This window comes from Antechinus flavipes, chromosome 1 (genome assembly GCF_016432865.1).
Source record: "Antechinus flavipes isolate AdamAnt ecotype Samford, QLD, Australia chromosome 1, AdamAnt_v2, whole genome shotgun sequence".
NCBI lineage: Eukaryota > Metazoa > Chordata > Mammalia > Dasyuromorphia > Dasyuridae > Antechinus > Antechinus flavipes.
The window spans coordinates 210357516-210383215 of record NC_067398.1 but is presented as its reverse complement, the minus strand read 5'-3'; the positions used below and the strand labels follow the sequence as shown (position 1 = coordinate 210383215).

Here is a 25700-nt window from a genome sequence, read left to right as displayed (position 1 = left end):
TTCAATATTTTCTCCTCCCTTCTCTCCTCCTTTTTTTTGGGGGGAGGGGAGGAGATTTTATTACTATGTCAATCTCCAAGTTTGGCACTTCCCTTCAGCAACAGAAATAAAAACTCATTTAACCTATAGTCTTAGAAAGTTGTCAGGGTAGACAGAGGACTTGAGTCCTAACTTAAAGGCAGCATTTTTTCTACTATGACATGCTAACTTTCAATGTTATCATCCACTATAATATATTATTCCACCACAAAATAGTACACATTCAAAATAATATTAGACAAGCTAAATTACCAAAAGAATAAACCTATTTTGTTAGCTCCTTCAAAGATTAATATCCCTGTTGGTGTTAGACCAAGAGCATATTCACAGCCATCTCTTCCCTATAAATAAAAGAAGTGACAATCAGTACACAAGTTTAATGTTTTAATTCAATATAATAAACATTTTAAGTAGTTAGCACTATGTAAGAGTTTCAACATTTACATAATATTAAATTCCTATCCTCAAGGAACTTACAGTCTGGTATGAATACGAAAATTTATTATCAAAGGCTTGTTTCTAAGCTTTCAACAGCACATGTACTGAAATTATTTAGTTATTAAGGTGTTTCTCCATATCTTACCTTAACTACATGCATGTCTACTCCATACATTTCTAACCATTTTGCTTTGTTCAAATAGGAAAGTTCAGCTTGTGCAGGACTCTTCCCCCTTTACAAAGCAAAGAAATACATGTAAGCTGTTGGACAAACATAAAGGAATTTTCAATGCTACCTCAAGAATCTATCATAGGAGATTTGGATCCCCTCCTTCTGAGAGGAATTGGCTGCCATTTTTTTGACATGGGTATAGGGAACTGTACCCAAACCTTAGATTAATTTCATCTAGCCTACAGGGAAATATCAAGAGCTAATGTCAATTCTGCCTACAGTTATGAAAATGCAACATGAATTTAATATAGATGATCTCAAAAATCACACCTTAGGAATACCTTACCATGGAAAGAAGGAAAGTTTGCTTTTCTATAAACCAATGAGCCACACCTATTTTCCAGACGATGATGTTAAGATTTTTCTACATTGAAAAAGTGCTTTCAAAGAATAAGTGGGAATTAATTGCTTAGTATAATAAATTTAACCACACTGTTAAATCCAGTATTGAGGTCTTTTGTATTTATTTAACAAGAATTTATTGAATAAATATTTATTGAACAAACAAAACATTTGTTCATTCGTTTATTTTGTTCATTTATTTTAGAGAGCAGTTTTGCAAAGTTAGCTTTCAGCCTCCTTTGGCTTTGAGAAACAGTAAGTTTACATTTTTGTAACTATAGACTGGTTTGTGTATACTTTGTGATTATATAGAACATCTGGATGAAACTAAATGGTAAAATTTTCGGGCTTTTATGTGTTGAGGGGTGAGTCCCTTGAGATAAAAATTACAGCAGGGCTCTAGGGAGGTTTTTAAAAATTTCCTTGATGCTGCAAATTGGTTTTAAACTATTACATTATAAGGGAAAGCATATTCAGAATACTAATTTACATTGTAGAAATGCCACATTCCACCATGAGGGCTATTTGTACCTTGTCAACAATAGCAAAGTAACATTTCAAAAATCTTCCATAATACTTATAAAAGCTTTTGTTTGAGGTTTCTGCAGAGAACAAAGTCCTCAACATTTCTTCCTTTCTTCCAAATGTTTAGGAGTGGTACTTGAGAGAAATTCTCAAACTTGAGGAAACTCTCTTATTTCTGTTCATGAAACCACCATTCTCCAAGTTACCCAGATTTCAATATTGAAGTTATCTTTGACTCCTCTCTGACCCTCAACATCTAATTAGCCAACAGATCTTCAATTATCTCTTTTACAATGTCTACTTGTATTTTTCTATCTACCTCTATGTCCACCTAACCTTTCTTTTCTGGGATAATATTTTGCCTTTAGTCATTTTCTTTCCACATTTGAATTTTCAACAATCTATTTCAAACTTTAAAAGTACTGGTCAATTTAATATAGAAATATTTTATATATACAAGCCATGTCAGACTACTTATTATCTCAAGGAAGGAAAAGAAAAAAGAAAAAAAAGACAGAGTTTGGAAATCAAAACTAAAAAAAACCCACCTAAATGTTAGAAATTGTTTTTTACATGTAACTTTAAAGGGGGAATAAAATATATCATTTTTAAGAAAAAAATAAGTACTGGTTAATTTCCCTAAATAGTACTAAATTCTCTTGAATTAGAACAGCACAGTTACTCTCTGGCCTCATCTTTGTCATATGAGAGATTGCTAGAGCAGAATAATTCTTTTTATTTTTTACATGTCCAAACCATTATTTTGCTGTACAAAAAGAATCAGATTCTGAAATATGGTACAATTAGCCTGTGAAGGAAATCCAAAATGCAGGTGGGCAAAAATATAGGGATTGGGAATTCAATGTAATGGTTCTTAGTCATCTCCCAGAGTTCTTTCACTGGGCGTAGCTGGTTCAGTTCATTATTGCTCCATTGGAACTGATTTGGTTCATCTCATTGCTGAAGATGGCCAGGTCCATCAAAATAGATCATCATATAGTATTGTTGTTGAAGTATATAATAATCTCCCGGTCCTGGTCATTTCACTCAGCATCTCTCCAGGCCTTTCTGAAATCATCCTGTTGTTCATTTCTTATCAAACAATAATATTCTTAATATTCATATACCACAATTTACCCAACCATTCTCCAATTGATGGGCATCCACTCAGTTTCGAGTTTCTGGCCCCTACAAAGAGGGCTAGGGCAGAATAATTCTATAGTCAGAAGTAAAAATAAGAGACCAGCATTCACTTCATTATTATAGGGGTTATCTGGTCAACTCCTGCCCTCCAACCAAATCCAATTGCTTTGTCTGGTTGATTACTAATAAGAAACTAAGAGAATAGTTATATACATTATTATTTTAATATGGTACACTTTATTGCATCCCAATTCTTTGCAAACTGATAATCCATAAATAACAATTAAAATAAAACCCTTTTAAGCACAATATTTTATTAAGGAGGCTACAGCCTCTTCTATTACTATATTTCCTGACCCTGTAAGGAAAGAAAAAGCTCACTCAATATATGTTATAAGTGCATGTACACACACACACACACACACACACACACACACACACACACACAAACCCTTCCCCCTGATCAAATGCATTGACACTCTCTGAGTAGTTTCTACTACTACATTTCTGTAGGAAAAAAAGGTTGAAAACAGTACTTATGGGCCTAAGGTAATGTCTTCCACACTTCTGTGTCTCTGAATTCTGGTTCCTGAGCACTGTACTTGAAAAGTGCTCAAAACTATGAACATGAATTAGTTCAGTGAATATGGATTATAAGTATGCAGGTATGAGTAGAAAAAGATAACCAATAGTCCATACTGTATACATAGAAAGCCTATTACTGACTGGGCTAATTTTTTGAAAAAAAAATCCTACAAGGTTCTTATAATAATCTGGGTTTCATACATCTGGATAGCCTGGAACAGTCCCATGCAGGCAGTTCAAACACTATCATGAGGATCTAGAGCTAGAAGGGACCCTAGACCCATGTATTCTAATTCCCTCATTTTAATAGATAAAAAAATAGAAATTCAGAGGGGAGAAGAAATTTATTTATGGTCATACATAAAAAGCAGGAAAGCTAGGATTAAAATCCTCTAACTCTAAATCAGGTTCTTATAAAATTACATGCTATATATTCATCCCCATAGGCATTTAACTTTCATGAACAAAATCCCTTCTTGGTTACTTTTATAAATAGGTTAACTAAAATGAGCAGTGGTTCCTTGGTTAATTATCTAACAATTGATTATCCTGACCTAAGAAATGGAGAAAAATATCCTTGATTTTTCAAGGTCCAACATAGTAAAGGAATAATGAACTAGAAAAAAAAGTTGAGAGCAATACTTGTGGGCTCAGAGGTCATTATAAGAATGCATAGGGTAGGGAGAAGGTCAGCATTACTTCATGGTAATAATTGGGGTTCTGTGGCATGGGACTCATGGAATAAGTGATAGAAAAGTATAATTTGTTCAAAAGAGACAGATCTAATCACAGAAGAAAATGTGTCATAAATGTATGTTTACATTTATGAAATTATGTCTAGAGCCCAATAGAAAATTTAGGGGTCTAAAAGTAAGAACAGGTTATAAACCATTGAGATATAAAGATAAAAAGAAAGAAAACATGTTTTATCACAGTACATGTACATCTGGCCAAAGACATAGATTATGGATGACTTTTCCCCTAAGTGTTAATTACCAGTATAGATTAGTGGCAGGATATAATATGATGGTAAGTCTTTAAGTATCCATATACACCCCATGCTTTGACAGGCCTTCTCAAAATGGAAAGACCTTGACCGCTGGTCCAGTGACTAACAATCTATCTGTTATCTGAGGAAGGCCAAATGAAAACCAGAAAGGCTCATCCTCATTAGGTTACTAGGCAATAATTTATTTTTTTTTTTGGTAAGGGGTCTACAGCAACTTATGAAGACTACTTAAGCATGAAGGATGGGTAATTTTCATCAACATGGGCAGTACTAATATGGATAAAATCATAGATGCTCAAAATTCCAGTTTAGTCTTAATGACAAGTAGGATATAAGTTCGTATAACAAAAGGCTGACAGGAAGATGGCTCAGTGGAGAGAGCGTGGGCTCTAAAATCAAGGAGATTTCTCTTTCTGAGATCAAGTTTGTCTCAGATACTTACTAGCTGTGTGACCCTGAGTAAGTCACTTAACCCTGTTTGCCCTAATTTTCTTATCTGTAAAAAGAGTTGGAGAAGGAAATGGCAAACCTGTCCAATATCTTTGCTAAGAAAACCCCAAATGAGCTCATGAAGAGCTGAATATAGCTGAAAAATACTGAACAACAATAAAAACCCTGGGGTCATTTTCAAACAGCAATATCAAACACTAGCAATTATATATGTTCTAATTATCCACGTCTGGATAATTATAGATACAAAAATTTCTTATATGGATATTGTACTTTTAATCTCTCCATGGTCCACTCTAATTCATGTGCTGTAACTATAATCATCTTCCTTAAGTGCCATTTGGATTCCCCCTAATCAAATGACTTTACATTTATTTGCCTTATATAAAATCCATATTTTAAAGCTGTACTTCAAAGTTCTTTCTTTCTACTCTTTGTTACTACTCCCTAGAAAAAATCCTGTACTAACCAAACCAAATAAATATATTTTTTTCTTTTTCTTGTCAATGAGCCTAGAAAACTGTTTCATCTTCTCCACCAAACTTTTTTTTTTTTTTAGCAAAATTCAAAAGTCACTTTTACATCAAATCAATAAGGATTCAATTCAATTCAATAAGCAATTATTAAGCACTCTACTCCTACTATGTATTAGACACTGTCCTAAGTGTTTTTACAAATAAGAAAAGTACTACTGCTATCTTCATTTCTCACTGGAGGAAATGAGGAAATAGAGGTTAGAGTACTTGCCTCAAGGTTACCCACACTAGAAAGTGTCCAAGGCTGAATGTGAATTCAAGTCCACTTGATTCTAGGCCCAGCAATCCATCTACTATACCATCAGCTACCTCTCAAAGGACCAAGAAGGTCTCTTCTCTAAGAAAGGAACTGTAGATACCATATAGTACAAATTTCTCATTTTACATTTGAAGAGATTCAGTCCTGGAAAAGTGCAGCAAGCTGAACACACAAGTAGTAATGTAGCGTGCAATTAGTTAATCAACAAGCAATTATTAAGTGTTTTTTATGAATTAGACAGTGGTAAGCACTGGGAGAAAAAAAAGATAATTTTAACAGGGGAGATGATTGGGATCTTGTGACACAAGTGATTTCTCCAGAGGTGAGTGTGCATTTTAAGGAATAATGGGAAAAGCAGGAGATTGAAGATCCAGATGACATGAAGCTTATGGAAAAACAAGAGAAAATGGGATTTTTGATCAGTGCTAGTTATGCCACTCATTAGTTGCATGAGTCTAAGAATACCATTAACCTAAATGATTCTGTTTTCTAATTTGTAAAATGAGTAGCTGGGCTAAATCATTTCTAAAGTTCCAAAGTTTAAATGTTATAAATATTTTCTATTTATCTGCATCTATGTTATATCTCCTCCATCCCAAGGAACAAAAATAATTATTATTTATTGTTTATAAAGGAAATAAAAACAAAGGAAACAATAGTTATTAAGCACCAACTATGTGCCAAACACTCCTTGGTACAAATACATCATTTGCTCCTCACAACAACTCTGGGAGGTGCAATTATGGTATCCATTTTACAGATGAAAAAAACCAGGGGCAAGTATGTTGCTCAGGGTCACAGAGCTTCTAATTATCTGAGGTAATATTTGAACTTATTTGAATTTATTAAAAGCACTCTTTTAAATGCTAGACACATAAATACAAAAGCAAAATAGTCCCTCTCCTCAAAGAGATTGATTACATTCTAATAGGGAGAGAATAGATAGGGTAGAGGTGGCCAGGAAAAGGAATTATGATCTGAGAGACAGAAACCTGGTTAAGTCAGAGGGCTGTCAAAGGACACACCTTTTCCAAAGGCAATGGTCCTGTTGATACAACTACAATTCTCAAGAGCAGGGTGGAGTGCAGAGGCTATGCTCAGTGCCTCCTAGGCAGGTTCAGTGGCAGCTGGAATGGAGCCACAAATAAGTTTAGTTTGCATGGTTCCCCGGGACTACCAGAACCCAGTGGCTGAAGTCCTCCCAGGTTTGGTACCATAGACTAAGAGCGTTGCCTCAGGCACTGGGATGTTGATTGGTGGCCTGCTGGTATGTTTAAGATATAGAACTTGGAGGATGGGAAACAGGCTGTCTTGTTCTCCTTCTACTACACCAAGGTCCCTAGTCTCTCTCTACCTCCTACAAACCTATTGTTTACATAAAACAAAGTGTTTAAGAAAGTTTCATCGATCTTTTATATCGGGCAAACTGTGGGACAATGACTTATTATAGAAATTTGTGATATCTTTTTGCTACAGGAAGCTGGCTCATTGATGACCAGAGTAAAAATATTCTGCTGAGGGGCTGAGCCTGCAAATGTAATGTAATATTAATAATTGTCATGAGGTCATCAAAGGAACTTAGCCATAGTTTTCCACAATCTGCCGCTGCCACACAAAGAAACGTAAGACAGACAGAACACTGACCTGGCTCAGTTTGGCATCAGCTGGGTTCTAAGGAATGAGGAAGCTACTGTAATATTCCACTACCCCAACAATCTTGTTGGTCATTGTTCGGAACAAGTTCAGAACAGAGTGTGTATCTTGGCTATAAATCATAGAGATTGGCAAAAGAAGAGACGAAGCAGTTGGACTTTCAGAGAAAGAGCCAGCATAAGTATTTTGATTTACTCTGGATAATCAATAAGCCTTTGTCCTTTTCACATAGTTAACTTGGGCATGGAGGAAGCTCGGTTATCAAAGATGCAAAATACATTTAAACATTCAGCTCTAAATGTATGATCTAGTGCTTAGCACAGTGCCTGGCACACAGTAAGTGCTTAATGTATATTTATTGATGGATTGGTTATTGATCGATCCTACGATTTGAAAGAAATGGAGGAATTAAATACAAGTGACTGTTACAGACTTGTTCAGAAATCGCAACCTTGAAACTGTTGGCTCTTCAAGAAAGCCAGGAAACAATTCTTATGGCTTTTTAGGCTACTCTAGAATGCGTTAAATCTTCTGGGTCCTCACCAGCAACTTTCACCTAGTCATTTTCTTGCCCTACAGCCTATATTCTAAGAAGAGAGATAGGTATTTGATCAGGTTCTGGGATGCATAAGGGCTTGACACAAGAATGAGATGTCCTTAGATTTCACGGGTATATTCTTAAACATGAACTTAAGTGTGCCAGCCCTATAAACTGGTATAGTTAAAATCAGAACCACAGGTAAGCAGTCTACAGAAAATTGCCCAGAATAACAACTCATATTTATATTTTGTTCTAAGGCTTACACAACCACTTACTCATGACAGTCCTTTGAGATAGGTAATGTTAGTATTATTATCCCCATTTTACATCTAAGGCAACGAAGTATTTCAATTATGGAAAAGAAAAAGTGACATTTAAACTCTCATCTCCCAGCTCCAGTCCCACCATTCCTTTCATTATATCATACTGCCTTTCTCCTCCAATCACCAGAAGATTCTTAATAAATTATGTTTTCAAATTCTTGCACATAGAAAGAAAATAACTATTTCATTAGGTTTCTTAGCTTCAGGCAGATCCCATGTGTTAGTCTAAAAGCTCAATTCCCAAAAATGCAGTGCAGAATAAAAGAAGTGAATGAAGTAGATGACCAGTTTTTAGTTTTCCATGCTAGAAACCTTTGTGTCATCTTTGATTTTTTTAACCCCTGGATCTAATCTATTAGACATTATTATATGACAGACACTTATCATATAATTGTATTGCTTCCCAGATCACTGAAAGCATATTAAGATAATTCATAATTCATATTTTACCTTAGAAAAATGAATTTTTCACCAAGCTTATCTCATATAATTAAAAAAAGACTAACTACAATCTATCCCTATTCCTAGGTTAGAACTAAAAATGCAACTTTTAAAGCTGAGATTAGGAATCTTTTATAAGCTCCTAAAGCTTTATCAGCCAGTGATCCAGTCAATGAACCAATATTTACAGAGAATTTACTATATTTACAATATTATACTAGACACTACAGAAGAAATCCCTGGATTCAAGATATTTAGAGTCTTTTGGGGCATAAGACTAACACATGTGAAACAAAAATTTGAAAGTAAAATAAGATATTGTGTAATTAAGTCTAATACTGTGTAGCATAAAGTGTTAGAACAGTTAAGCAAAAAGTCAGAGAGAATTGTGTACTTGAATAGTCAAGGAGGGTTTTCTGGAAGAGATGGAACTCGAGATGAGCTTTGAACGATAAGACTACAAAGATGGGACAAAAAAAGAGCATTCCAGGCAGGAGAAATAGCACAAGCAAGGGAGCAGAGGGGAAAATGAGCAATGAATAAATAGAGGCAGTGAGGGAGCAGGCTCACTAAAGCAAGGGAGAAGTTAAGAAACAAATTTTCATAGACCAGGTAGTTTTAAGTAATGAAAATCCTTGAAAGCTAAGTAAGGGAGTTTAAAATTAACATGACTGGCAATCAGAAAACAACTATGATTTTAAGCAGAGGGATATGACGCAAGCAGTGTTTTTAGAAGCTTGGTCTGATAGCAAGTTCACAAGAAGGAGGGATCCAAGTCAGAGAAATCAGCCGAAAGGATGTTGCTGTGACATCCAAGCATGAGATAATGAGAGTCTCGATTTTGGTGGTGGTCACAGAAATGGAAATAACAAATATGAGATGTATTTGAAGGGGAAAAAGAATTTGACGACAGATTAGATCTAGGGATAAAGAATCAAAGATGAGAGCAAAGTTTCTAGCATGGAAAATTAAAGAAAAAATGATGGTACCAAGGATAAAAATGTTTGGAGTTTGGAAGGAGTATTAGATAGAGAGAATTTGGATTTGAGTGTGGGGAGTTTCAAACAGTGACATGCCATGGAAATTGCTTTGAAAGCAGCTAGAGATGTAGGACTAGAACAGGATCGAAAACTCAGGATGTAGATGCAAATATAGACTCAGATTTACAAGCACACTGGTCTTACTTTTGGAGAAAAAAACTTTCACATACTTACGTACACTAAAAAAAAAGTTATTTCTTAGACTGTGAATGAATACTAGACTCCAGCATAAAAGTACCTGCACTCTTTCCATTTTTGGAAGATATCAAACTCCATTGCCTCAGTCTGATTTGGAATAAATCGGAACTCAGACACTAGCTCAGGCGTGTGTTCCGGAAGTTCACACTCCCCAAGTTCCGCTGTAATTTTTCAAAGGGAAGAAAAAAAAGAGAGAGAGATAACATTTAACAAGTTCAATTACTATGATGACAAATCCCAAAGATATTTCATATGATTAAATTTGCTGGGTACCATTTTAAAACATAGTATAATTTCACTGGGATAAAATTTAATTTGTGAGCTTCATAAATTTTCACATGTATACATATGCATATCTTAAAGTCCAGAATAAAAATTGTAGGTATAGACGATTCTGGCTGTCTCCTATTATTAACTTAAAACTGTCTCTGTCTCTTGTCTCTCTCTCACACACACACAGACACACACACACTCACATACCCTACATACACTCCCCTCACCCACAAATCTCTGTATCTTGCAAATTCATCTTTGATTACATTTTTTCTTACTAGGGCAGTGATATTATTAAAAAAAAAAACAAAAACAACAACTCCCCCCCCACTCCCCATCGAACAAACAAAAAACCACACCCAAACTCTAAACTTGAAATTGAAAGACCTGGGTTCAAAATCCTGTTTTTACTATTACCTATAGTATTACCTATATTACCTATAGTACTACCTATATTACCACATATTACCTATGTGACCTTGGGTAAGCCACTTGATCTCTATGAAATTCCATTTTCCTCATGTATGAAAAAGGGATTTTAATACTTTGCTACCTTGCTGGATTGAATTAAGAATAAAGACAAAATAAGTAAAGTAATACATAAATTCAAAGATATTATTCATAGTAATGCATGCCAACTGCTCATAAATTTCTTTAATATGTTGTTAAGTATGGGCCAGAGCAGAGTTTCTGCTTACAGTCCTATTAAAAACTGGTAAAGAATTTGGCGCATTTAAAAACTGGAAGAAAAAAAATGTCATGACAGGCTGTGGAATAGGAGGGAAAGAAGGCCAGTGATGGACTGTAGGAGTTGCTGTACCAGACAGATGGCCCAGGAGTGGATAAGGCAGAGGATGGGGTGATAATGGGTCATACAGCACCTGGAGGAGAAAGGAGGAGGGATCACTGCAAGAACAGATGCTACAGGCACAAACCTGTGGGAGTGGGGAAAGGCAAAGCTCTGCACTGAATCTATTTGGCTCCAATGGAAGAGGCGGGGTGAATAGCAGCAACCAGTTACAAATGGGAAACCCAGAAGCAAAAAGCTTTCAGGAAGAAGCTAAAAAAGAGAACAAAATGGTAGACGATAGGCTTAAAAAGCAAGCTAAGGAAAGTGGTGGGGAAGAATTATTTTGTTTATTCTCTCAACTTGTCAAGGTTAAAAGAGGGGAAGTGAAGAAGAGGAAGAGAAAATAGTAACTCTGCAGCTTTGGAGGGGTGAGGAAGACAACGAGCCTCTTAGCATAGAAGGGCTCTGATAATGACTGATTTGTAAGGGAGAAGAGAAATGGAAATCTAGGTAGGAGGGTCTCTTATTACTGTTTTAATCAGGATAAAGAATCCAAGGAATATATCTGTAAAAATCTTTTCTCTCTCTTAAAATAAGGAGTATGGCATAAGCTGTGGCTAAAGAGAAACTAAGGAGAAAAACTTGGTTCCTTATTCATTTGGTGATGAAAATGTAAGAGGAGAAAAAGGGGCAGGATAGTCGGAATTACCTCCAGGTGATTTTATTAAGTAGGCTAAGGGTGGATATCCTTGTATATTCTTTTCAGGAATGAAACAGAAGAGAAAAGCGAGACTTTGTGATTTGATACAGAAAACTCTGTTGTGTTAACAATCTTAACAAGCATAGTAGATCATTTAGGGGATTGGCTTGTGGATACAAGAATGTGAAAGTAATACTACTGGAAAATGAGGAGGAAGTTAACCAGCTGCCAGTTACCTTTCATTGAAAGATAGAGGATGATTAGAGCTGGCATTAAATACAGTAGAGACCACAGAGCATGCTCATGAATGGACCCACAGGGTCATCCTATGAAGCAGAGGTTGAGCCTACATCATGGTTTCTCCCAATGGGCTACACTGGCTCAGCATTGAAGGATTTATGCTTTGAAATGACACAGAATTCCCTTCCTGATTTCTGTGGACTTGACACTTGGGTGATGGGAGCCATCCCAGGTTACATGCAGAAGAATGGGTTCATGTTCTAAATCTTTGTTAATCTAAAGTTAAAGTGGCTAAGTCCCTTAGTCCCTGTGACAGGGATGGCTACATCACAGATGACTGGCCCACACCCTTGTCCTCTGGTTGTTAGAAGGGGCTCACCACCTTGAGATAAGAATCTCAGAGTTGCAATAGTGAAAAAGGGTTCCTGTCCTGCAACAATGGCAACTGTGCGTGGATAGGAGAACCCGTGCTTGTCTAAATAGGGCAGAGATCTCAAGTTTCTGGGGCCTCTTCTGCTCCTGTTTCTTTTCATAGCCACAGCTGACCCACGAATGATTCTGACATGATGTGTCAAGCCTCAGCAGCCCAAGAATTCAGGAACTCCTCAGTGCTAACTTGCAACAGGGAGTGCTTCTGACCTCATGAAGTAGCTGCCAAGGCTAAAAACATCTGCCCTGGGCTCACTGTTTAGTCACCTGTGTTAGGAGAAGGAAACACTTCAAGAAGACTTCCAGAGACGTGAGACCCAGTCAGCCTCATCTAGATAAGAACGAGTTCTCAAGAGCATGTCTGGCTGCCTGCCTCAGTTTACCCCAACTGTAAAACAGCCCCCAAATTATAAGGTTGTTGTGAAGATAAAATGAGATGTGGTTAAAGCATTTAGCACAGTACCTAGATTATAGTAGGCACTTAATAAATTCCTGTTCAGTTCTCTTTCCTTTCCCATCTCAAATGTACAGTCACCCACTATTGCTACAGAGAGGATGGAGGAAAAAGAGAAGGACTCTCTCCCTAACTATTAGAGGTTTGAGAGAGAGACAGTATTCACAAAGGGGCCCCCTTAAAAAGGAGGAGCTCTTTTCCCCACTCCCCTGACTAGACCAATGAGTAATTTAGCCAACTAAAAGGGTGTTTTTTCCAGAATCAGATACCATTGTTGACACAACCATCCCTAGCCACAAGCACAAAAGGACCAATCAAGAGCTTATGTATTTTAATAAAAAAATTCTGACTTGGATCTTTTCAATAATGAAGTGATTCAAAGCAATTCCAATAGACTTGTATTGGAAAGTGCCTTACACGTCCTGAGAGAACTATGGAGGCTGAATATGGATCAAAACATATTTTTACCTTCATTGGTTTTTTTTTTGTTTGTTTTCTTTTTTCATTTTCATATTTTTCCTCCTTTAGTCTGATATTTCTCATGTAGCATGATGAATATGTTTAGAAGAATTGCACACATTTAACCTATATTGTATTTCTTGCTGTCTGGAGGAGAGGGGAAGGAGAAAAATTTGGTACCCAAAATTTTGCAAAGGTGAATGTTGAAAAGTACTTTTGCATGTATATGGAAAAATTTTTTAAAAACATAAAAAAATAAGAGTCCAAAGCATGGGCTCATCTGCATGCATATTCTCTGAGACAGCTGTCATCATCCCAAAAGGACTAATCCGGGAGGAAAGCTGGCTCTTTCCAAAGACAGTGCTAGAGTCCATGTGACATCATGCATGCTCATTCACATCCCCAAATGTGGACTAAAAAAGGATAGCCCATGGAACAGCCAAATACTGTATCTCACTTTGGAATTATGAAATGAAACAAAAAGGCAAAAAGAATGACACCAGAAGGCCTATCCCAGAGAGATCTGATCATTCAGAAGAACGAAAAATACAAAAATTCAAAGGGGCAGAAAAAGAAAAAATAAATTAAAGAAGTAAGGAAAAGAGGAAATTCAAAGAATGTCCTGAAATGATAATTTTGAGGATATTAATTATTAATTAAAAATAAATTAATTAATAATGTTTATGGGGCATAAAACTGAATTTCTTATTTCAAGATGGGCAGAGCACACGATGATAAAGACCGCCTAAAAATCTGAGGAGGGGAATGTGAGTCCAACCTGGAGGTTAGGGTTGAAAAGATAAACATTTTAAAATATTCACCATCTTTCAGCAATACAACTAAATTATCTAGGGTCATGTTTTGGCTTGAATGTTTTTTTTGGTCCATTGCTACTTCTTTTTCTTTTTCTGAGTGGTGAATGGATCAAGGAATGCCCCAAGAATTACTGAGTTAAGTCCTTCTTGCGTCCAACCTGACCAGATATAAATTCTCCTTGTTCTGCATTCTCATTGCTCCGATAAGGCTTTTCTTTTTCTTTTTTCCTGTCAATGACTCAAGTTCAAGAAAGGATCAAACACCAGAGGTATTGTAGCTTTTGAACTATATCTTTAAAATGGTTACACACAAACTTGGAAGAGTTGGAAAGCAAGGGATTCAAGAAAAGACCCCAACTCAGAGAGAACTGCACATAAGTGGACTCTTCCGGGAACTATGCCCCCATCAAGAAATTGTAGATAGGGAGAGGGAAAAACTGGCATTGTATGAGCCCAATTTTTTAGAACAAACAGATATCTTTAGCCTTTAGAGGGGATCCGGGGGCAATATTGTAAATCATTTGGACTGTGCAAGTATCTGAGGAATATTTAAAAGGGGAGTAAAGTAGGGGTAGTGAAATATTTGCTTGATTCTTTAGTAACTTCTCAGTTCCTTCCCCTTGGGGAACGGGCCTCTCCCAAAGTGGTACTATAAATCAGGACAGAAGGCTCAAAAAAGGCAAATTTTCTGGATTCCTTGGTAACTTCAAATGCTTTGCTCTTCCAGGAAGTCCTGCTCAGATTAGCATATTTAAGTGGGGAGGTTAAAGCCCAGCAGATGGGAGTTGTTTAACTCATCAATCCACCCCTAGTTATTTTCCCATGCAGAGAAAAAGTCTGGGGAAAACCTGGAGAAGGCAGATGCCTACCAGAAAGAGAAGTTCAGCTTTGAGTCCTTTGTGGTTTTTTGGTGGAGTTTTTTTTTTTTTTTTGGATTGATGAGGATCAGATTAAATACACATTTTTCATATATTTGATGTTTTGCTATCATGAATGCTTTTATAGGAGCTAAGGGTCCTTTTAGACAAGAGCCAAATTTTCATATTGTCTAGGTAGAAACACATGACAGTGTTGTTACTGAGCTGTTTCCAATATTCCACCTGACTTGTGGGAGCTATGATAATACATATTAATTTACTTGGAGATATTTACTTCAAAGACAAACATCCCAATCTATTTTATAACTTCTTTACATTGGGAGTGTCACATATACTATAAAATCACAGTCCTATTTATACAAACATACATAACCAAGAACTAGACATATATTACAATTTTCATACTACCACTAACTATTGAAATCCATTGATATAATGAATATTCACTGAGATATGACTTCTCAAAAATCTCTATGACTTCCCAGACCAAAATTCCGGTCCTTGGTCGCCACTCTCCTACATGTGTTAAATCTCCCAATTAGGATATAAACTCTTAGAGAGAAAGGAATCGCACTTTTTTATTTGTATCTACAATGTTTAACACATATAGGCACTTAATAAATGAATATTCATTCATTCAACTCTCTTGGTCTAACTTTCCTGACCTACAGAACAGGGATATCTAACCAGAGTTTTGTTTTGTCTCACAGGATCTCACAGGATCACAACTATATATAACATAGATATAATTTGTATAAAATTATTTTTAAACTTTAAAATACTTTATAAACATGAATATTATATTTTTAAAGTTTCTTCTGTATCACCTCTGGTTCTACAAAGTATATAGAAGATGGCTTTGTAATGATGACAATAATATTATTAAGCACATATTTATATAATACTTTAAGGTTTACAAAGTGCTTTAATACAGTATCTTATTTGAGCACAATGCTACTGATAATAAAAATAATTAATCATGGGAATTGCAATCCAAAAAAAAAGTAGTTTATGCAAAAGGGCTATCACGAAAGCCAACAAAGCCATAAGAATGGAGAAAAAGGGAGAAAAACACAATACTAAATATGCAAAAGTATATGATGGTCAGGAAGAGTCCTAAAAACAAATCAGCAAACCACAACACTTTGGAAAAGGAGAAAATATTAACCAAGAACTAGGAAGTGAGAATGGGATGGGGGGGGGGCAGGGGAAGAAATGACAAAAAATAGCAAAACCGATGGAGAAGCTAATAATGCTCTTATTCCAGGAGATTAATGAGCTTTTGTTCTGACAACAGGACATACAGCCTTGTTAATGTGGATCTTTTTTGACAAGCCACCTATCTACCTCACAAAAGGATAAAAACAATTCAAGTTTTGTTTTTTTTTTTAAATAATTTAAAGAGAAAAGAGAAGAGAGCTTCACTAGTATAAAGGAAAAAAAAAAGGTAACTGGGGGCAATTCTCAAATTCCATTGGTCCACACTGAAAATATGGTAGGAGAGATATATTCTGCCAAATAAAAGAGAACTTTAAAAAAGGAAAGACATAAGTTAATGAAAATTAAATTGAATTAAAAATAAAGAATATGAAAAGATAATAAAATAATAGAAGAAATATAAAAGAAAAGAAAAAAGTAATAAAAGAAAAATAATGAAAAGAATACAGAAAGATGGCAGGAAGGCATAGTTATATAAACATAAAAGAATGAGAGGAAAGAAATGAAAGAAAAGTAAGAGAATATAGGAAGCATAACAAGAAGGCATGGTAATCTAAGTAAGAAGAGCATTAGACTTGGAGATTAAAAAGACCTGTTCAGAATCTACTAATTTTCCAGAAGGAAAAATTATAGTGTTTTGAAACTTCAGCTGCAAAATAGAGATAACATATGAATTTTCTAACCCATAGAGTTGTTGCAAAGAAAATGTTAAAGTCCCCTATACTATTCATGAATAATAATTACTATAACTGCTGCTACTACTTCTACTGCTTATAGAATTTGTCCCTAGAAACCTTACTGGGTAATCAATAAAAGGTGAATTGAAGATGAATGGAAAATAAAAAAACAAAAGCAAAAATGTATAAAGAAAATAAACCAAAAGATATAAGTATTTAAGACTTAAAGGACAATAATTTTTTTTTTTTTTAAGCCAAAGGATCTTAGATTTGAAGGGAACTAATTTAGACCAACTTGTCCCAAAACAAGATTTTCTTATACAATCCCAACAAATGAATTTTCAGTCATTTTTTCTGAACGCTCCCAGGATAAGGAAATTGATATCTTTTAGATAAACCATTTAATTTTTGAAAAGCAGTAATTAAGAGGGAGTTTTCCTTATGTTGAACTGAAATGTGACTCTCTGATAACGTGTAACCACTTGAGTTAGGACTGCCCTTTGGGGCCAAAAAGAATAAGTCTAATCTCCTTTTATATGAAAATCTTTCAAGAGACTACAGGAAACAGAAAAATCAGGGCAAAGCAGGGATGTCACAAACAGTATTTTATGTAACTAACAGCTAGGAAAAGCTTATTAACTAATTACCAAATCAGCACTTATCCAAAAGAAGGGAGAGATTAAGAAGAGACAGTAATAGCCTCTGAAAGTACAATGAAAAAGATTTTTGTAGCCATCTGACAAAGATTATGGCAAAAAGCTAGAAAGTGTTTGTGAAATCTTGTTAAAAAGGAGGAGGAAATGGGAAGAGAGAACAAAGAATTAAGATCTTACACATAAATGCTCTCAGAGAGAATAGAAGAACCAAAGTATAAATATGTAAAAGTGTCATAAAAGACTCTACTGAAAAGAATAAAGTTCAGTATAAACTGAAAAAGAAAGAAAAAGGGGGAAGGAAAATTTGAATTTGCTAAGTTTATAAGTAATTGATATGTGACTATGTTTTTGTGAATATTTTTTCTTGATTTGGTTGGGAGGAAAAAATAGTAAATAACAGAAATACATTAAATAATTTATATTTATTCAGCCCCTACCTAGCCTGTAGCTATTTCCTTTTCTGAATAATTTTGACAAATAGTTCAGTTATTTATTTGGCTTAAATAAGACACTCCTTGTGAAGAGGGATGGATTAAAAGCTCCTCTAAATTTCACTAATTTCTTTTCTTTTCTTTTCTTTTTTTTTTTTGAAGTATTGTTGGACTTGGTATATTTTCATTTGAAATAGACTTGATGTTGAAGGATAACAATAGGGATGTTATGTCAATTTTAAAGAGGCTTAGAGCTGAATCTATTTAAAAGTAGTAAAATAATTCACCCCTAGTTTTTAGAAAGAAGGAACAATGGGATATTTATTTGAAATATCAGAACTAAATTAATATCAACATAAAATATTTATTCCTATTTTCAAAAATAAATTAATACTTGACATTTATACAGTGGTTTTAAGATTTACGAGACTTTAAATATATTATCTCATCTAGTCCTCTTAGAAACCTTGTAAAGCAGGTAGTATAAGTATTATATCCACTTTATAGAAAAGGAAATCAAGGCTCAGAGGATATAAATGACTTGTTTATGGTCATAGCTAATGGGGAGTTGGGGGGTGGCTGAATTTGAACCCAGGACTTCCAAATTTGAAATCCAGCTGCCTATCTACCATAAACAAAATTGCCTCTCAAACCATATAAAAACATTGTTCTAATGAATAGAACAATGTGTTTTAACATGTCTTAGTACAGGGAAATTAGTCAAGCAGAAGAATCAAGGACTATGAATGTACTTAATTCTACTCTATAAATTATTTGATATTAACAAAAATTCTCCCCAAATGTTGGCCAAATCTCTTGGAAAGAGAACAATAGAACTTTATCACTTTCTTTCTTTCCTTTTTTTTTGCTGAGGCAATTGGGATTAAGTGACTTGCCCAAGGTCACACAGCTAGGAAGCATCAAGTGTCTAAAACCAGATTTGAACTCAGGTCCTTCTGACTTCAGGGCCAGTGTATCACTGACTTTCAAAAACAGTTTGAATGCTAACCCTTCATGATATTCAGAACACTACAGAATAGTACACTATTCTGTACTATTCTGTAGTTTACTACAGAATAGCAGAAGTTGAAGGGACCTTCAGGATTATCTAACCCAGCTTCCCATTCCCTAGACATCATTTTACAAAAAAAGAAAACTGACAACCAATGTAAAGTTATTTGCTTAAGATTATATAGCTCATTGGTGACAGCCCATATATCTACTTTTCCAGCCAAGTTTCTTGAATCTGCGGTTTATACCCACAGAAAGCATTACTTCCTCAGCCACTCCTCCTCCTCCTCAGCCAGCTAAAATCTAGTTTCTTCCTCCTGACTGTTTGACTTATCTAAGGTCATCACTGAACCCCAGATGCCAAATCCAATGGCCTTTTCCTAATCTTCCTCAAAATTTCTACTGTATTTGATATAGCCCATACTTTCCTTTCCCTCTTAAAACTCTCCCCTCTAGTTTCTTTGATGTCAGCTTACATTAGAACTCCTTGTTGTGTCCTTCATCTTCTTCATTACTCCTGCTACCATTTAGTTACCTCTCAAGGCTTACTTCACCACCCTAAGCTCTTCATACCCAATGTAAAACCACTTATTTCTTCTATTATTACCCTTAACTTGCTAACTCTCACAGCAATCTTCTCTAGCACCAGGGAAATGATACAGTTCTTTTTTTTTTTTTTACTGAGACCCCTATGTTTAGATCAACTCCAGTGACAATATATCGACTGAACTTATAAATATAGGGTAAGAACATGAAGGTGACAAAATCTAATTGCTGAGGAAATGATTGAAAATCAAGGTCAAATTGGTAGATCTAGACCAAAAATAAAGGGATTAAGATCTGCAGTGAAATAAAAGCAGCAAGTATAAATCAAGGTAGAAGAAGGAACAAAATAAGTCTCAGTCAAGATTGCCAGGTTAAGACCAACAATAGTAGGAATCTAACACGGAGATTGAGGAAGCACTGAAGTTCACACTTATGGGTTAGAATAAGTCTTCTCAAATTTTTTTTTACTTGGAACCCCTTTTCATTTGAGAAATTTTTGCCCCATCTTGGGCTTACAGGTATACAAACCAAACCTTTACTGATAATAAATCATAATTTTACAACCTTCATGTTCAGTTATGAAGTCCCATATGGGGTTGCAATCCACAGTTTAAGAAGCTGGGGGCTGGAATATGTAAGGATTATAAAAGCATGGATTATAAAAGCATCGATCACTAGCAGGAGAAACCGAGGTGATAGTGAGAGAATGATTTGCCCAAATCACACAGCAAATTAACAGCAGCTTAAAAAAAATTTTTTTTAAAGCTCCAACATATTTCTAAATGCCTGTAAAAATCTCCATCTGAATGTCCTGACATCACCTCAAAATCAGTGCATTCAAAAGAAAACTATTATTTCTGCTAATCCTTTTCCCTTTCTCAACTTCCTTCTTTGTCAATTGGCATCAATTTCCTAAGTCCTCCCTATCCAAAAGTTCCATTTTCAAGCATCTGCTATGAGCAACTAATTATTTTTTATAGATAATAAGAGAGCTAGCTTCAAAGACAGTAGGTTCAAGTCTGGACTCTGACATACCAAAATGCCCATGGCACTTTGGGCAAAATACTCAAATTTTCAGTGCTCTGGGCAATTTTCTAATGTGACATGTGAAAAGTCCAAGAGATAATTAATAATCAATTTTTATTAATTATGATCAGCAGATAATTAATAAAACGATGAGTTTCTCTCATAAACCAAACATGAATCATGATGGTCACTCAATACTTAGAAACCCTTGGAAGAGTAGGTATTCTTGACAGGTGGAAACCAACTCTGACTGGTTAATTAATCAGAGAATGGATATTATAATGAGAGTTGAGACTATTCTAAAGAGGGGCAGAGGACATGCTTCTGATTATGATACTTAGGACAAAGAGATCTCAATCCAGACAACTCCTATCTCAGGCACTCCATACCAAAGGATCTACCCTCTACCTAGTCAAGAAATAATGCAAGATGGAGAGGTAAGAATTCCATCCAGATAAAATGGTCTGAGTAGAGTTAAATTTTTTGGGTAAGGTCAAAAATGTCCTGGGTTTTGAAAGAAGAAATAGAAAGAAAAAAATCCTAATTCTAATCCATTAATAATTGGTCATTAATATAAGGGAGAAATATTCATTTTTCTCACTAAGACTACAAATTACAGAGAAGGTATCAAGTGATGTTAGATATGACCTCCATATTTGAAAGTTCCTCATCCCAATAAACCAAAGGTCCAATCTCTTCACTTTTGCCTTCAGGGAGTTTACAATATACAATTAACCATAATACAAATTAGAATGATTAAGTGCTTAGAAGTCAAACAGAGATTTCCTCTGGTCCTTCTCAACATCTAATCAGCCTTCAAAAGTTCAGATTTTCCTTTAAAACCTTCCTTTGATTCATCCTTTTTCTATTCTACTGCTATCATATTAGTCTATGCCTTCCCACTCTTTGTGATTGGATTACCATCTTGTCAATGTCCCTGGCCATCTTCTCTTTGTCCAACCAAAACATCTTTACAACTCCTAACACTCTGCTTTCTCCAAAGAACTAGGTACACAGTTGGAACACAATAAATATTTGCTGACTATCAGGATAAATAGGAAATAATTAATAGAAGAAAGATCACCAAATGATCTTAGAGCAACTTAAGAGAATTGCATGGGGCATTGAGTTGAATCCAAGAATTGAATCCACATGTCCTGAGTCCAATTCTTCAGACAATACAACATATTCTCTTTTTAATACAGTTATTTTCAAGTTTGTAAAGCACCTTTAAATGTTCTGTCATAGTCCTTTGCAGGATCCACTAAGCTACTGTTTGACTTAGCTACACCCTTCAGTCCTGGGGCTTTTATACCAAGAGTTGGAATTCTTTATAACTTTATCTTTATGTAACAATATATATTCTTTATAACAATCCCATGGGATGGATAAAGATCATTAGAATACTGGACTTCAAAGTAGAAGACCCCATTTCAAATGTGGTCTCAGCCTCTTACTACGAATCTCAGTTTCTTCATTTGTAAAATGGAGGGGAATAGCACCAACCTCCCAGGGTTGTTGTGGGGATCAATAAGGTAACATATGTAATGTGCTTGGCAAAACCTTAAAGCAGTGTACAAATGTTATCATTGCAAGTCTTACTATTCCAGTATCAAAGAGGGAATTGAGAATCTCAGAACTGAAAAGACTTCCTTACAATCACACAACTATTAAGTATCTGAGTTATTAGTGACCTGAAGCAGGATCCATTCCCAATTCTCCTCATTCCAAGTCCTATCTCTATGCCAGAGGATCTAAGGGGATTGATAGACTCTAAAATCAAAGATCAGGTCAACAGGAGTGGGAACAAAGGAGAGATGACCAACAGAAATAATACAAAACCAAGCTTGTTTTGGGATCAAGGATGAGGCAAGCTTGTTCTCTCTGACCTGTGCTTCCTGCTCTGTGTAAGCTGGTAAGGACTTGCAGACTATATGCTTGTCACCAGGGAGGAGGAGGAGGAAAGCCCCACTGCTTCCATTAGCTGCTTATTACTCCTTAGGGACAGAAGGATGAGCTTTCTGGGGGAAATTCTGAGGTCCAGAAAAGTCCCAACCCAGCCCCACCTTCCCCATCTATCAAATCCTAACAAGTTCTTCAAAGCCTTCTCCAAGTCCCATTTGGTTCACAGTCTTCTGATTACTGAAGTAATCACAAGTGTTACTGAACACTGCACTGGGGCAGATGAAACTGAGACTTATTTTTACCTTAAACCACAGCACTGGCATTCGACCTGGAACCCTTCCTGCCACCTGTATCCCACACTGATCTCCCGCTTTTCCCTTTATAGGACTGGGTTGGATGGAAAACTGTTTGCTGTCCCAAAGATTACTGCTTCCTAGAACCTACCACAGTGTACCAGGTATTTTAACAAATATTTGTGGAATTATTGATTCTGGGATAAAGAGAAAACTGGATGATTACCAACTCTCCTAGTAATCCAGGATTACTGCTTGAATATTAACAGAAACTTGTGACTTCCTACCTGTGACCCTCTATACCCACAATGGTTTGGACTCTCCTTAATAGAGAAGAATGTTTTATTCTTTGTAATAACAGCCAACATTTATATAGTGCTTACTATTGTGCCAAGCACTGTGCTAAGTGTTTAAATCATTTCATTTGATCCTCAAAATATCCCAGGAAATGGATGCTTTTATTATTCCCATTTTACAGATGAAAAAAACCCAGGGAGACAGAATAAATGGCTTTCCTAGAGTCACACAGCTAGTAAGTGTCTGAGGCTGGATTTGAACTTAGATGTTCCTGACTCTGGGTCATGTATCCTAAGCACTGCACCATCTAGCTTTCTCAGTATTTGTATGCTAGCCTGGAACATGGTTTGTCAAACAATCATGTGGGCTGGATTTTTGAAATCTCTTACAATTCTTAGTATAAGAGCCCCAAGCCTGAAGAATGTAGCTAAGTCAAATAGTAGCTTAGTGGATCCTATAAAGGACTATGACAGAACATTTATAAAAGCTGAAGAGGCAAGCAGTTAATGTAAAAAGATTAAATCTTTGGGGATCAGACTGAGTCACAGAAACAGATTGCCTAATATTCCTTACAGAGTGGTTTCCTCACTGAACATGGACCTCTGGGTGCTGAATATCTTGCCTTAAACTTCAAAACTGCCTTAGATCTCAGGAACTTGGTATCCTACAACCTAAGAACAATCTGGCTGCTCTTTGCTTCTGGTTCTTTCCTCTCTCGACTCAGACCATACTTCATTTATACTAAGAGAGGAACCATCCTCTCTTCTCCCTGGTGATTCTTCCGAATCACTGACATTATGTCCTGGGTAGTACCCAACAGTATGACTCAATTCCTATAATATTACTTAATCTAGCATTGGATTACATGTTGTCCTGTTTAATTCTAATTGTTCCATGTGTCCAAATTTGTTTAGTGGTGCAATGGATATATGAGCCTTTGGTAAAAGACTATTGTATCTGAAGTAGATGCAAGAAGGGCCGAGGAAAAGCTAGTCTCCTACAGGGGCATTTTTTTCCTAGAATTAACTCTTACTATAACCTTAGGCTACTGATATTTTTACAATATCATGATAACAGGAAGAAAAACTAGTGTTTATTCTACAAGGAAACTTAAGGCATTGCCATACCTGTACCTCATCAAACTGAGAATGCCATCTGGTAAAGAACTTCATAATTCTAGGTTTGACTATAGATTGATGAAGAATAAAAGTCACAGAGCAATTTTAACCTTTTTATTTCGAGATAATTCTTATTCTAAATAATGCTCAAAAGCTAGGTTTAAAAATGCCCCCAAATGAGTTAATTGATCTATCTTTTTTTTTATTAAAAATACTGATTTTTTCACACTTTCAATAATATTGCTTTCAGAAAAATTTATACCACCACCCTTCTAAATAGTGCTCAAAAGGTAGGTTTAAAAATGCCCCCAAATGAGTTAAGTGATCTATCTTTTTATTAAAAATACTGATTTTTTCACACTTTCAATAATATTGCTTTCAGAAAAATTTATACTACCACCCACAGTGCTTTCACGTTAACATTATCTGAAGCATTAACACAAATACTTATCAAATTAAAATGCTGTACACTGAAATTCAGAATTTACAGGAGTAAGAACGATAACATCTATTTCTACTTGCTCTCATATGTCAAAGGGGGTAAAATGGTCTAGCTTTACTAACTTTCAACTTTGGTACAAAATGAGAAATTTATTTTTGAACATTCCAGATAGATAAAATGCATTCTTTTTTTCATAATTATTATTATGAATATATATTCATAATTCATAATCAAAATTCATAATTTTTCATAATTATAAAACAAATTCTATTTCTGCCTTCATAATGAAGATAACTAAATATGTCCTAATTGTTGATCCTGTTTTTCTAAACTGAACATAATTATATGTAGATATCTATAATACAATTTACATGAGGCTTTACATCAAAATAAAAGATATAACTCTGATATGAGAAAATTATATACTAAATAGGAATTAATCTATACAGTTAAAACATAGCTAAATATTTTTCTCATAAAAAAAATCCAGTGTTAAATTTAGAAATTCTAACAAGTTAAAATGATAAAAGAGCACATAATTAATATGTAAATAAATGAAGACTCTATAACATCATTAGCATGGGGAAATCCCTCCATCATTGCAGAAAAAAATTGCATCCTTCCCTATGACAAAATAGAGAGGTACTAGGATGTTGCTTGAGGCAGGTAAAGGTTAAATGACTTATTCAAGGTCCATGTAGTTAGTAAGCATCAAAATTAAGATTGGAACCCTGACTCCAAGCCTAACACACTATGTATGTACTGTGACACTGCTTCTCATTAACCAGACAAATAGGCTAGAAAATGAACAGTTAGTACAGGCACATCCCTTAACCTATTAGTGTATCTGTGGCTTTATTAGTGAATACCAAAACTATTTCATTTGAAGCTAGAGAATTTTAATGACTGCACATGCCAACATTTATCATCATAAACCAAATATTTAATAGTAACATTAAGGCCAGCAGATTCACCACTGAAGTATTATTACATACAATTTCAGAATACAAATAACTTTCAAATGGTTTCCTACCTTGAAGACACAGGGCAGCTAGCTCCACAGCAGTCTCATATGGGCATTTTAATCTTCAAAGAAAAGAAATTAGCTCAGAATATGCATCTTTCTTAAATGTACATATAAGGAATACAACTATACTAAAATGGACTTTTTTAAGATTTCTAAGAAAATCTGGATCACTAGTTTTTATTCTTTTCTTAATATATTCTATAGTCATATTTTCAAAACAGAAACAACCAAATACATTGAACTATTTAAGAGTGATTTTTT

At 35.2% G+C, this 25700-nt stretch overlaps 1 protein-coding gene across 2 annotated transcripts in view; it reads right to left on the bottom strand.

Moving 5' to 3' along the window:
- Positions 1-25700, bottom strand: part of EPB41L4B (erythrocyte membrane protein band 4.1 like 4B) — a 259404-nt gene that overhangs the window by 128578 nt on the left and 105126 nt on the right. For both annotated transcript variants that reach the window (XM_051995572.1, XM_051995578.1), the window contains exons 6-9: positions 25446-25498; positions 9795-9915; positions 623-710; positions 292-380 (exon numbers count right to left, since the gene is read on the bottom strand). In XM_051995572.1, the coding sequence (XP_051851532.1) occupies positions 292-380; positions 623-710; positions 9795-9915; positions 25446-25498 (351 nt within the window). The remainder of the gene's footprint in view (positions 1-291; positions 381-622; positions 711-9794; positions 9916-25445; positions 25499-25700) is intronic.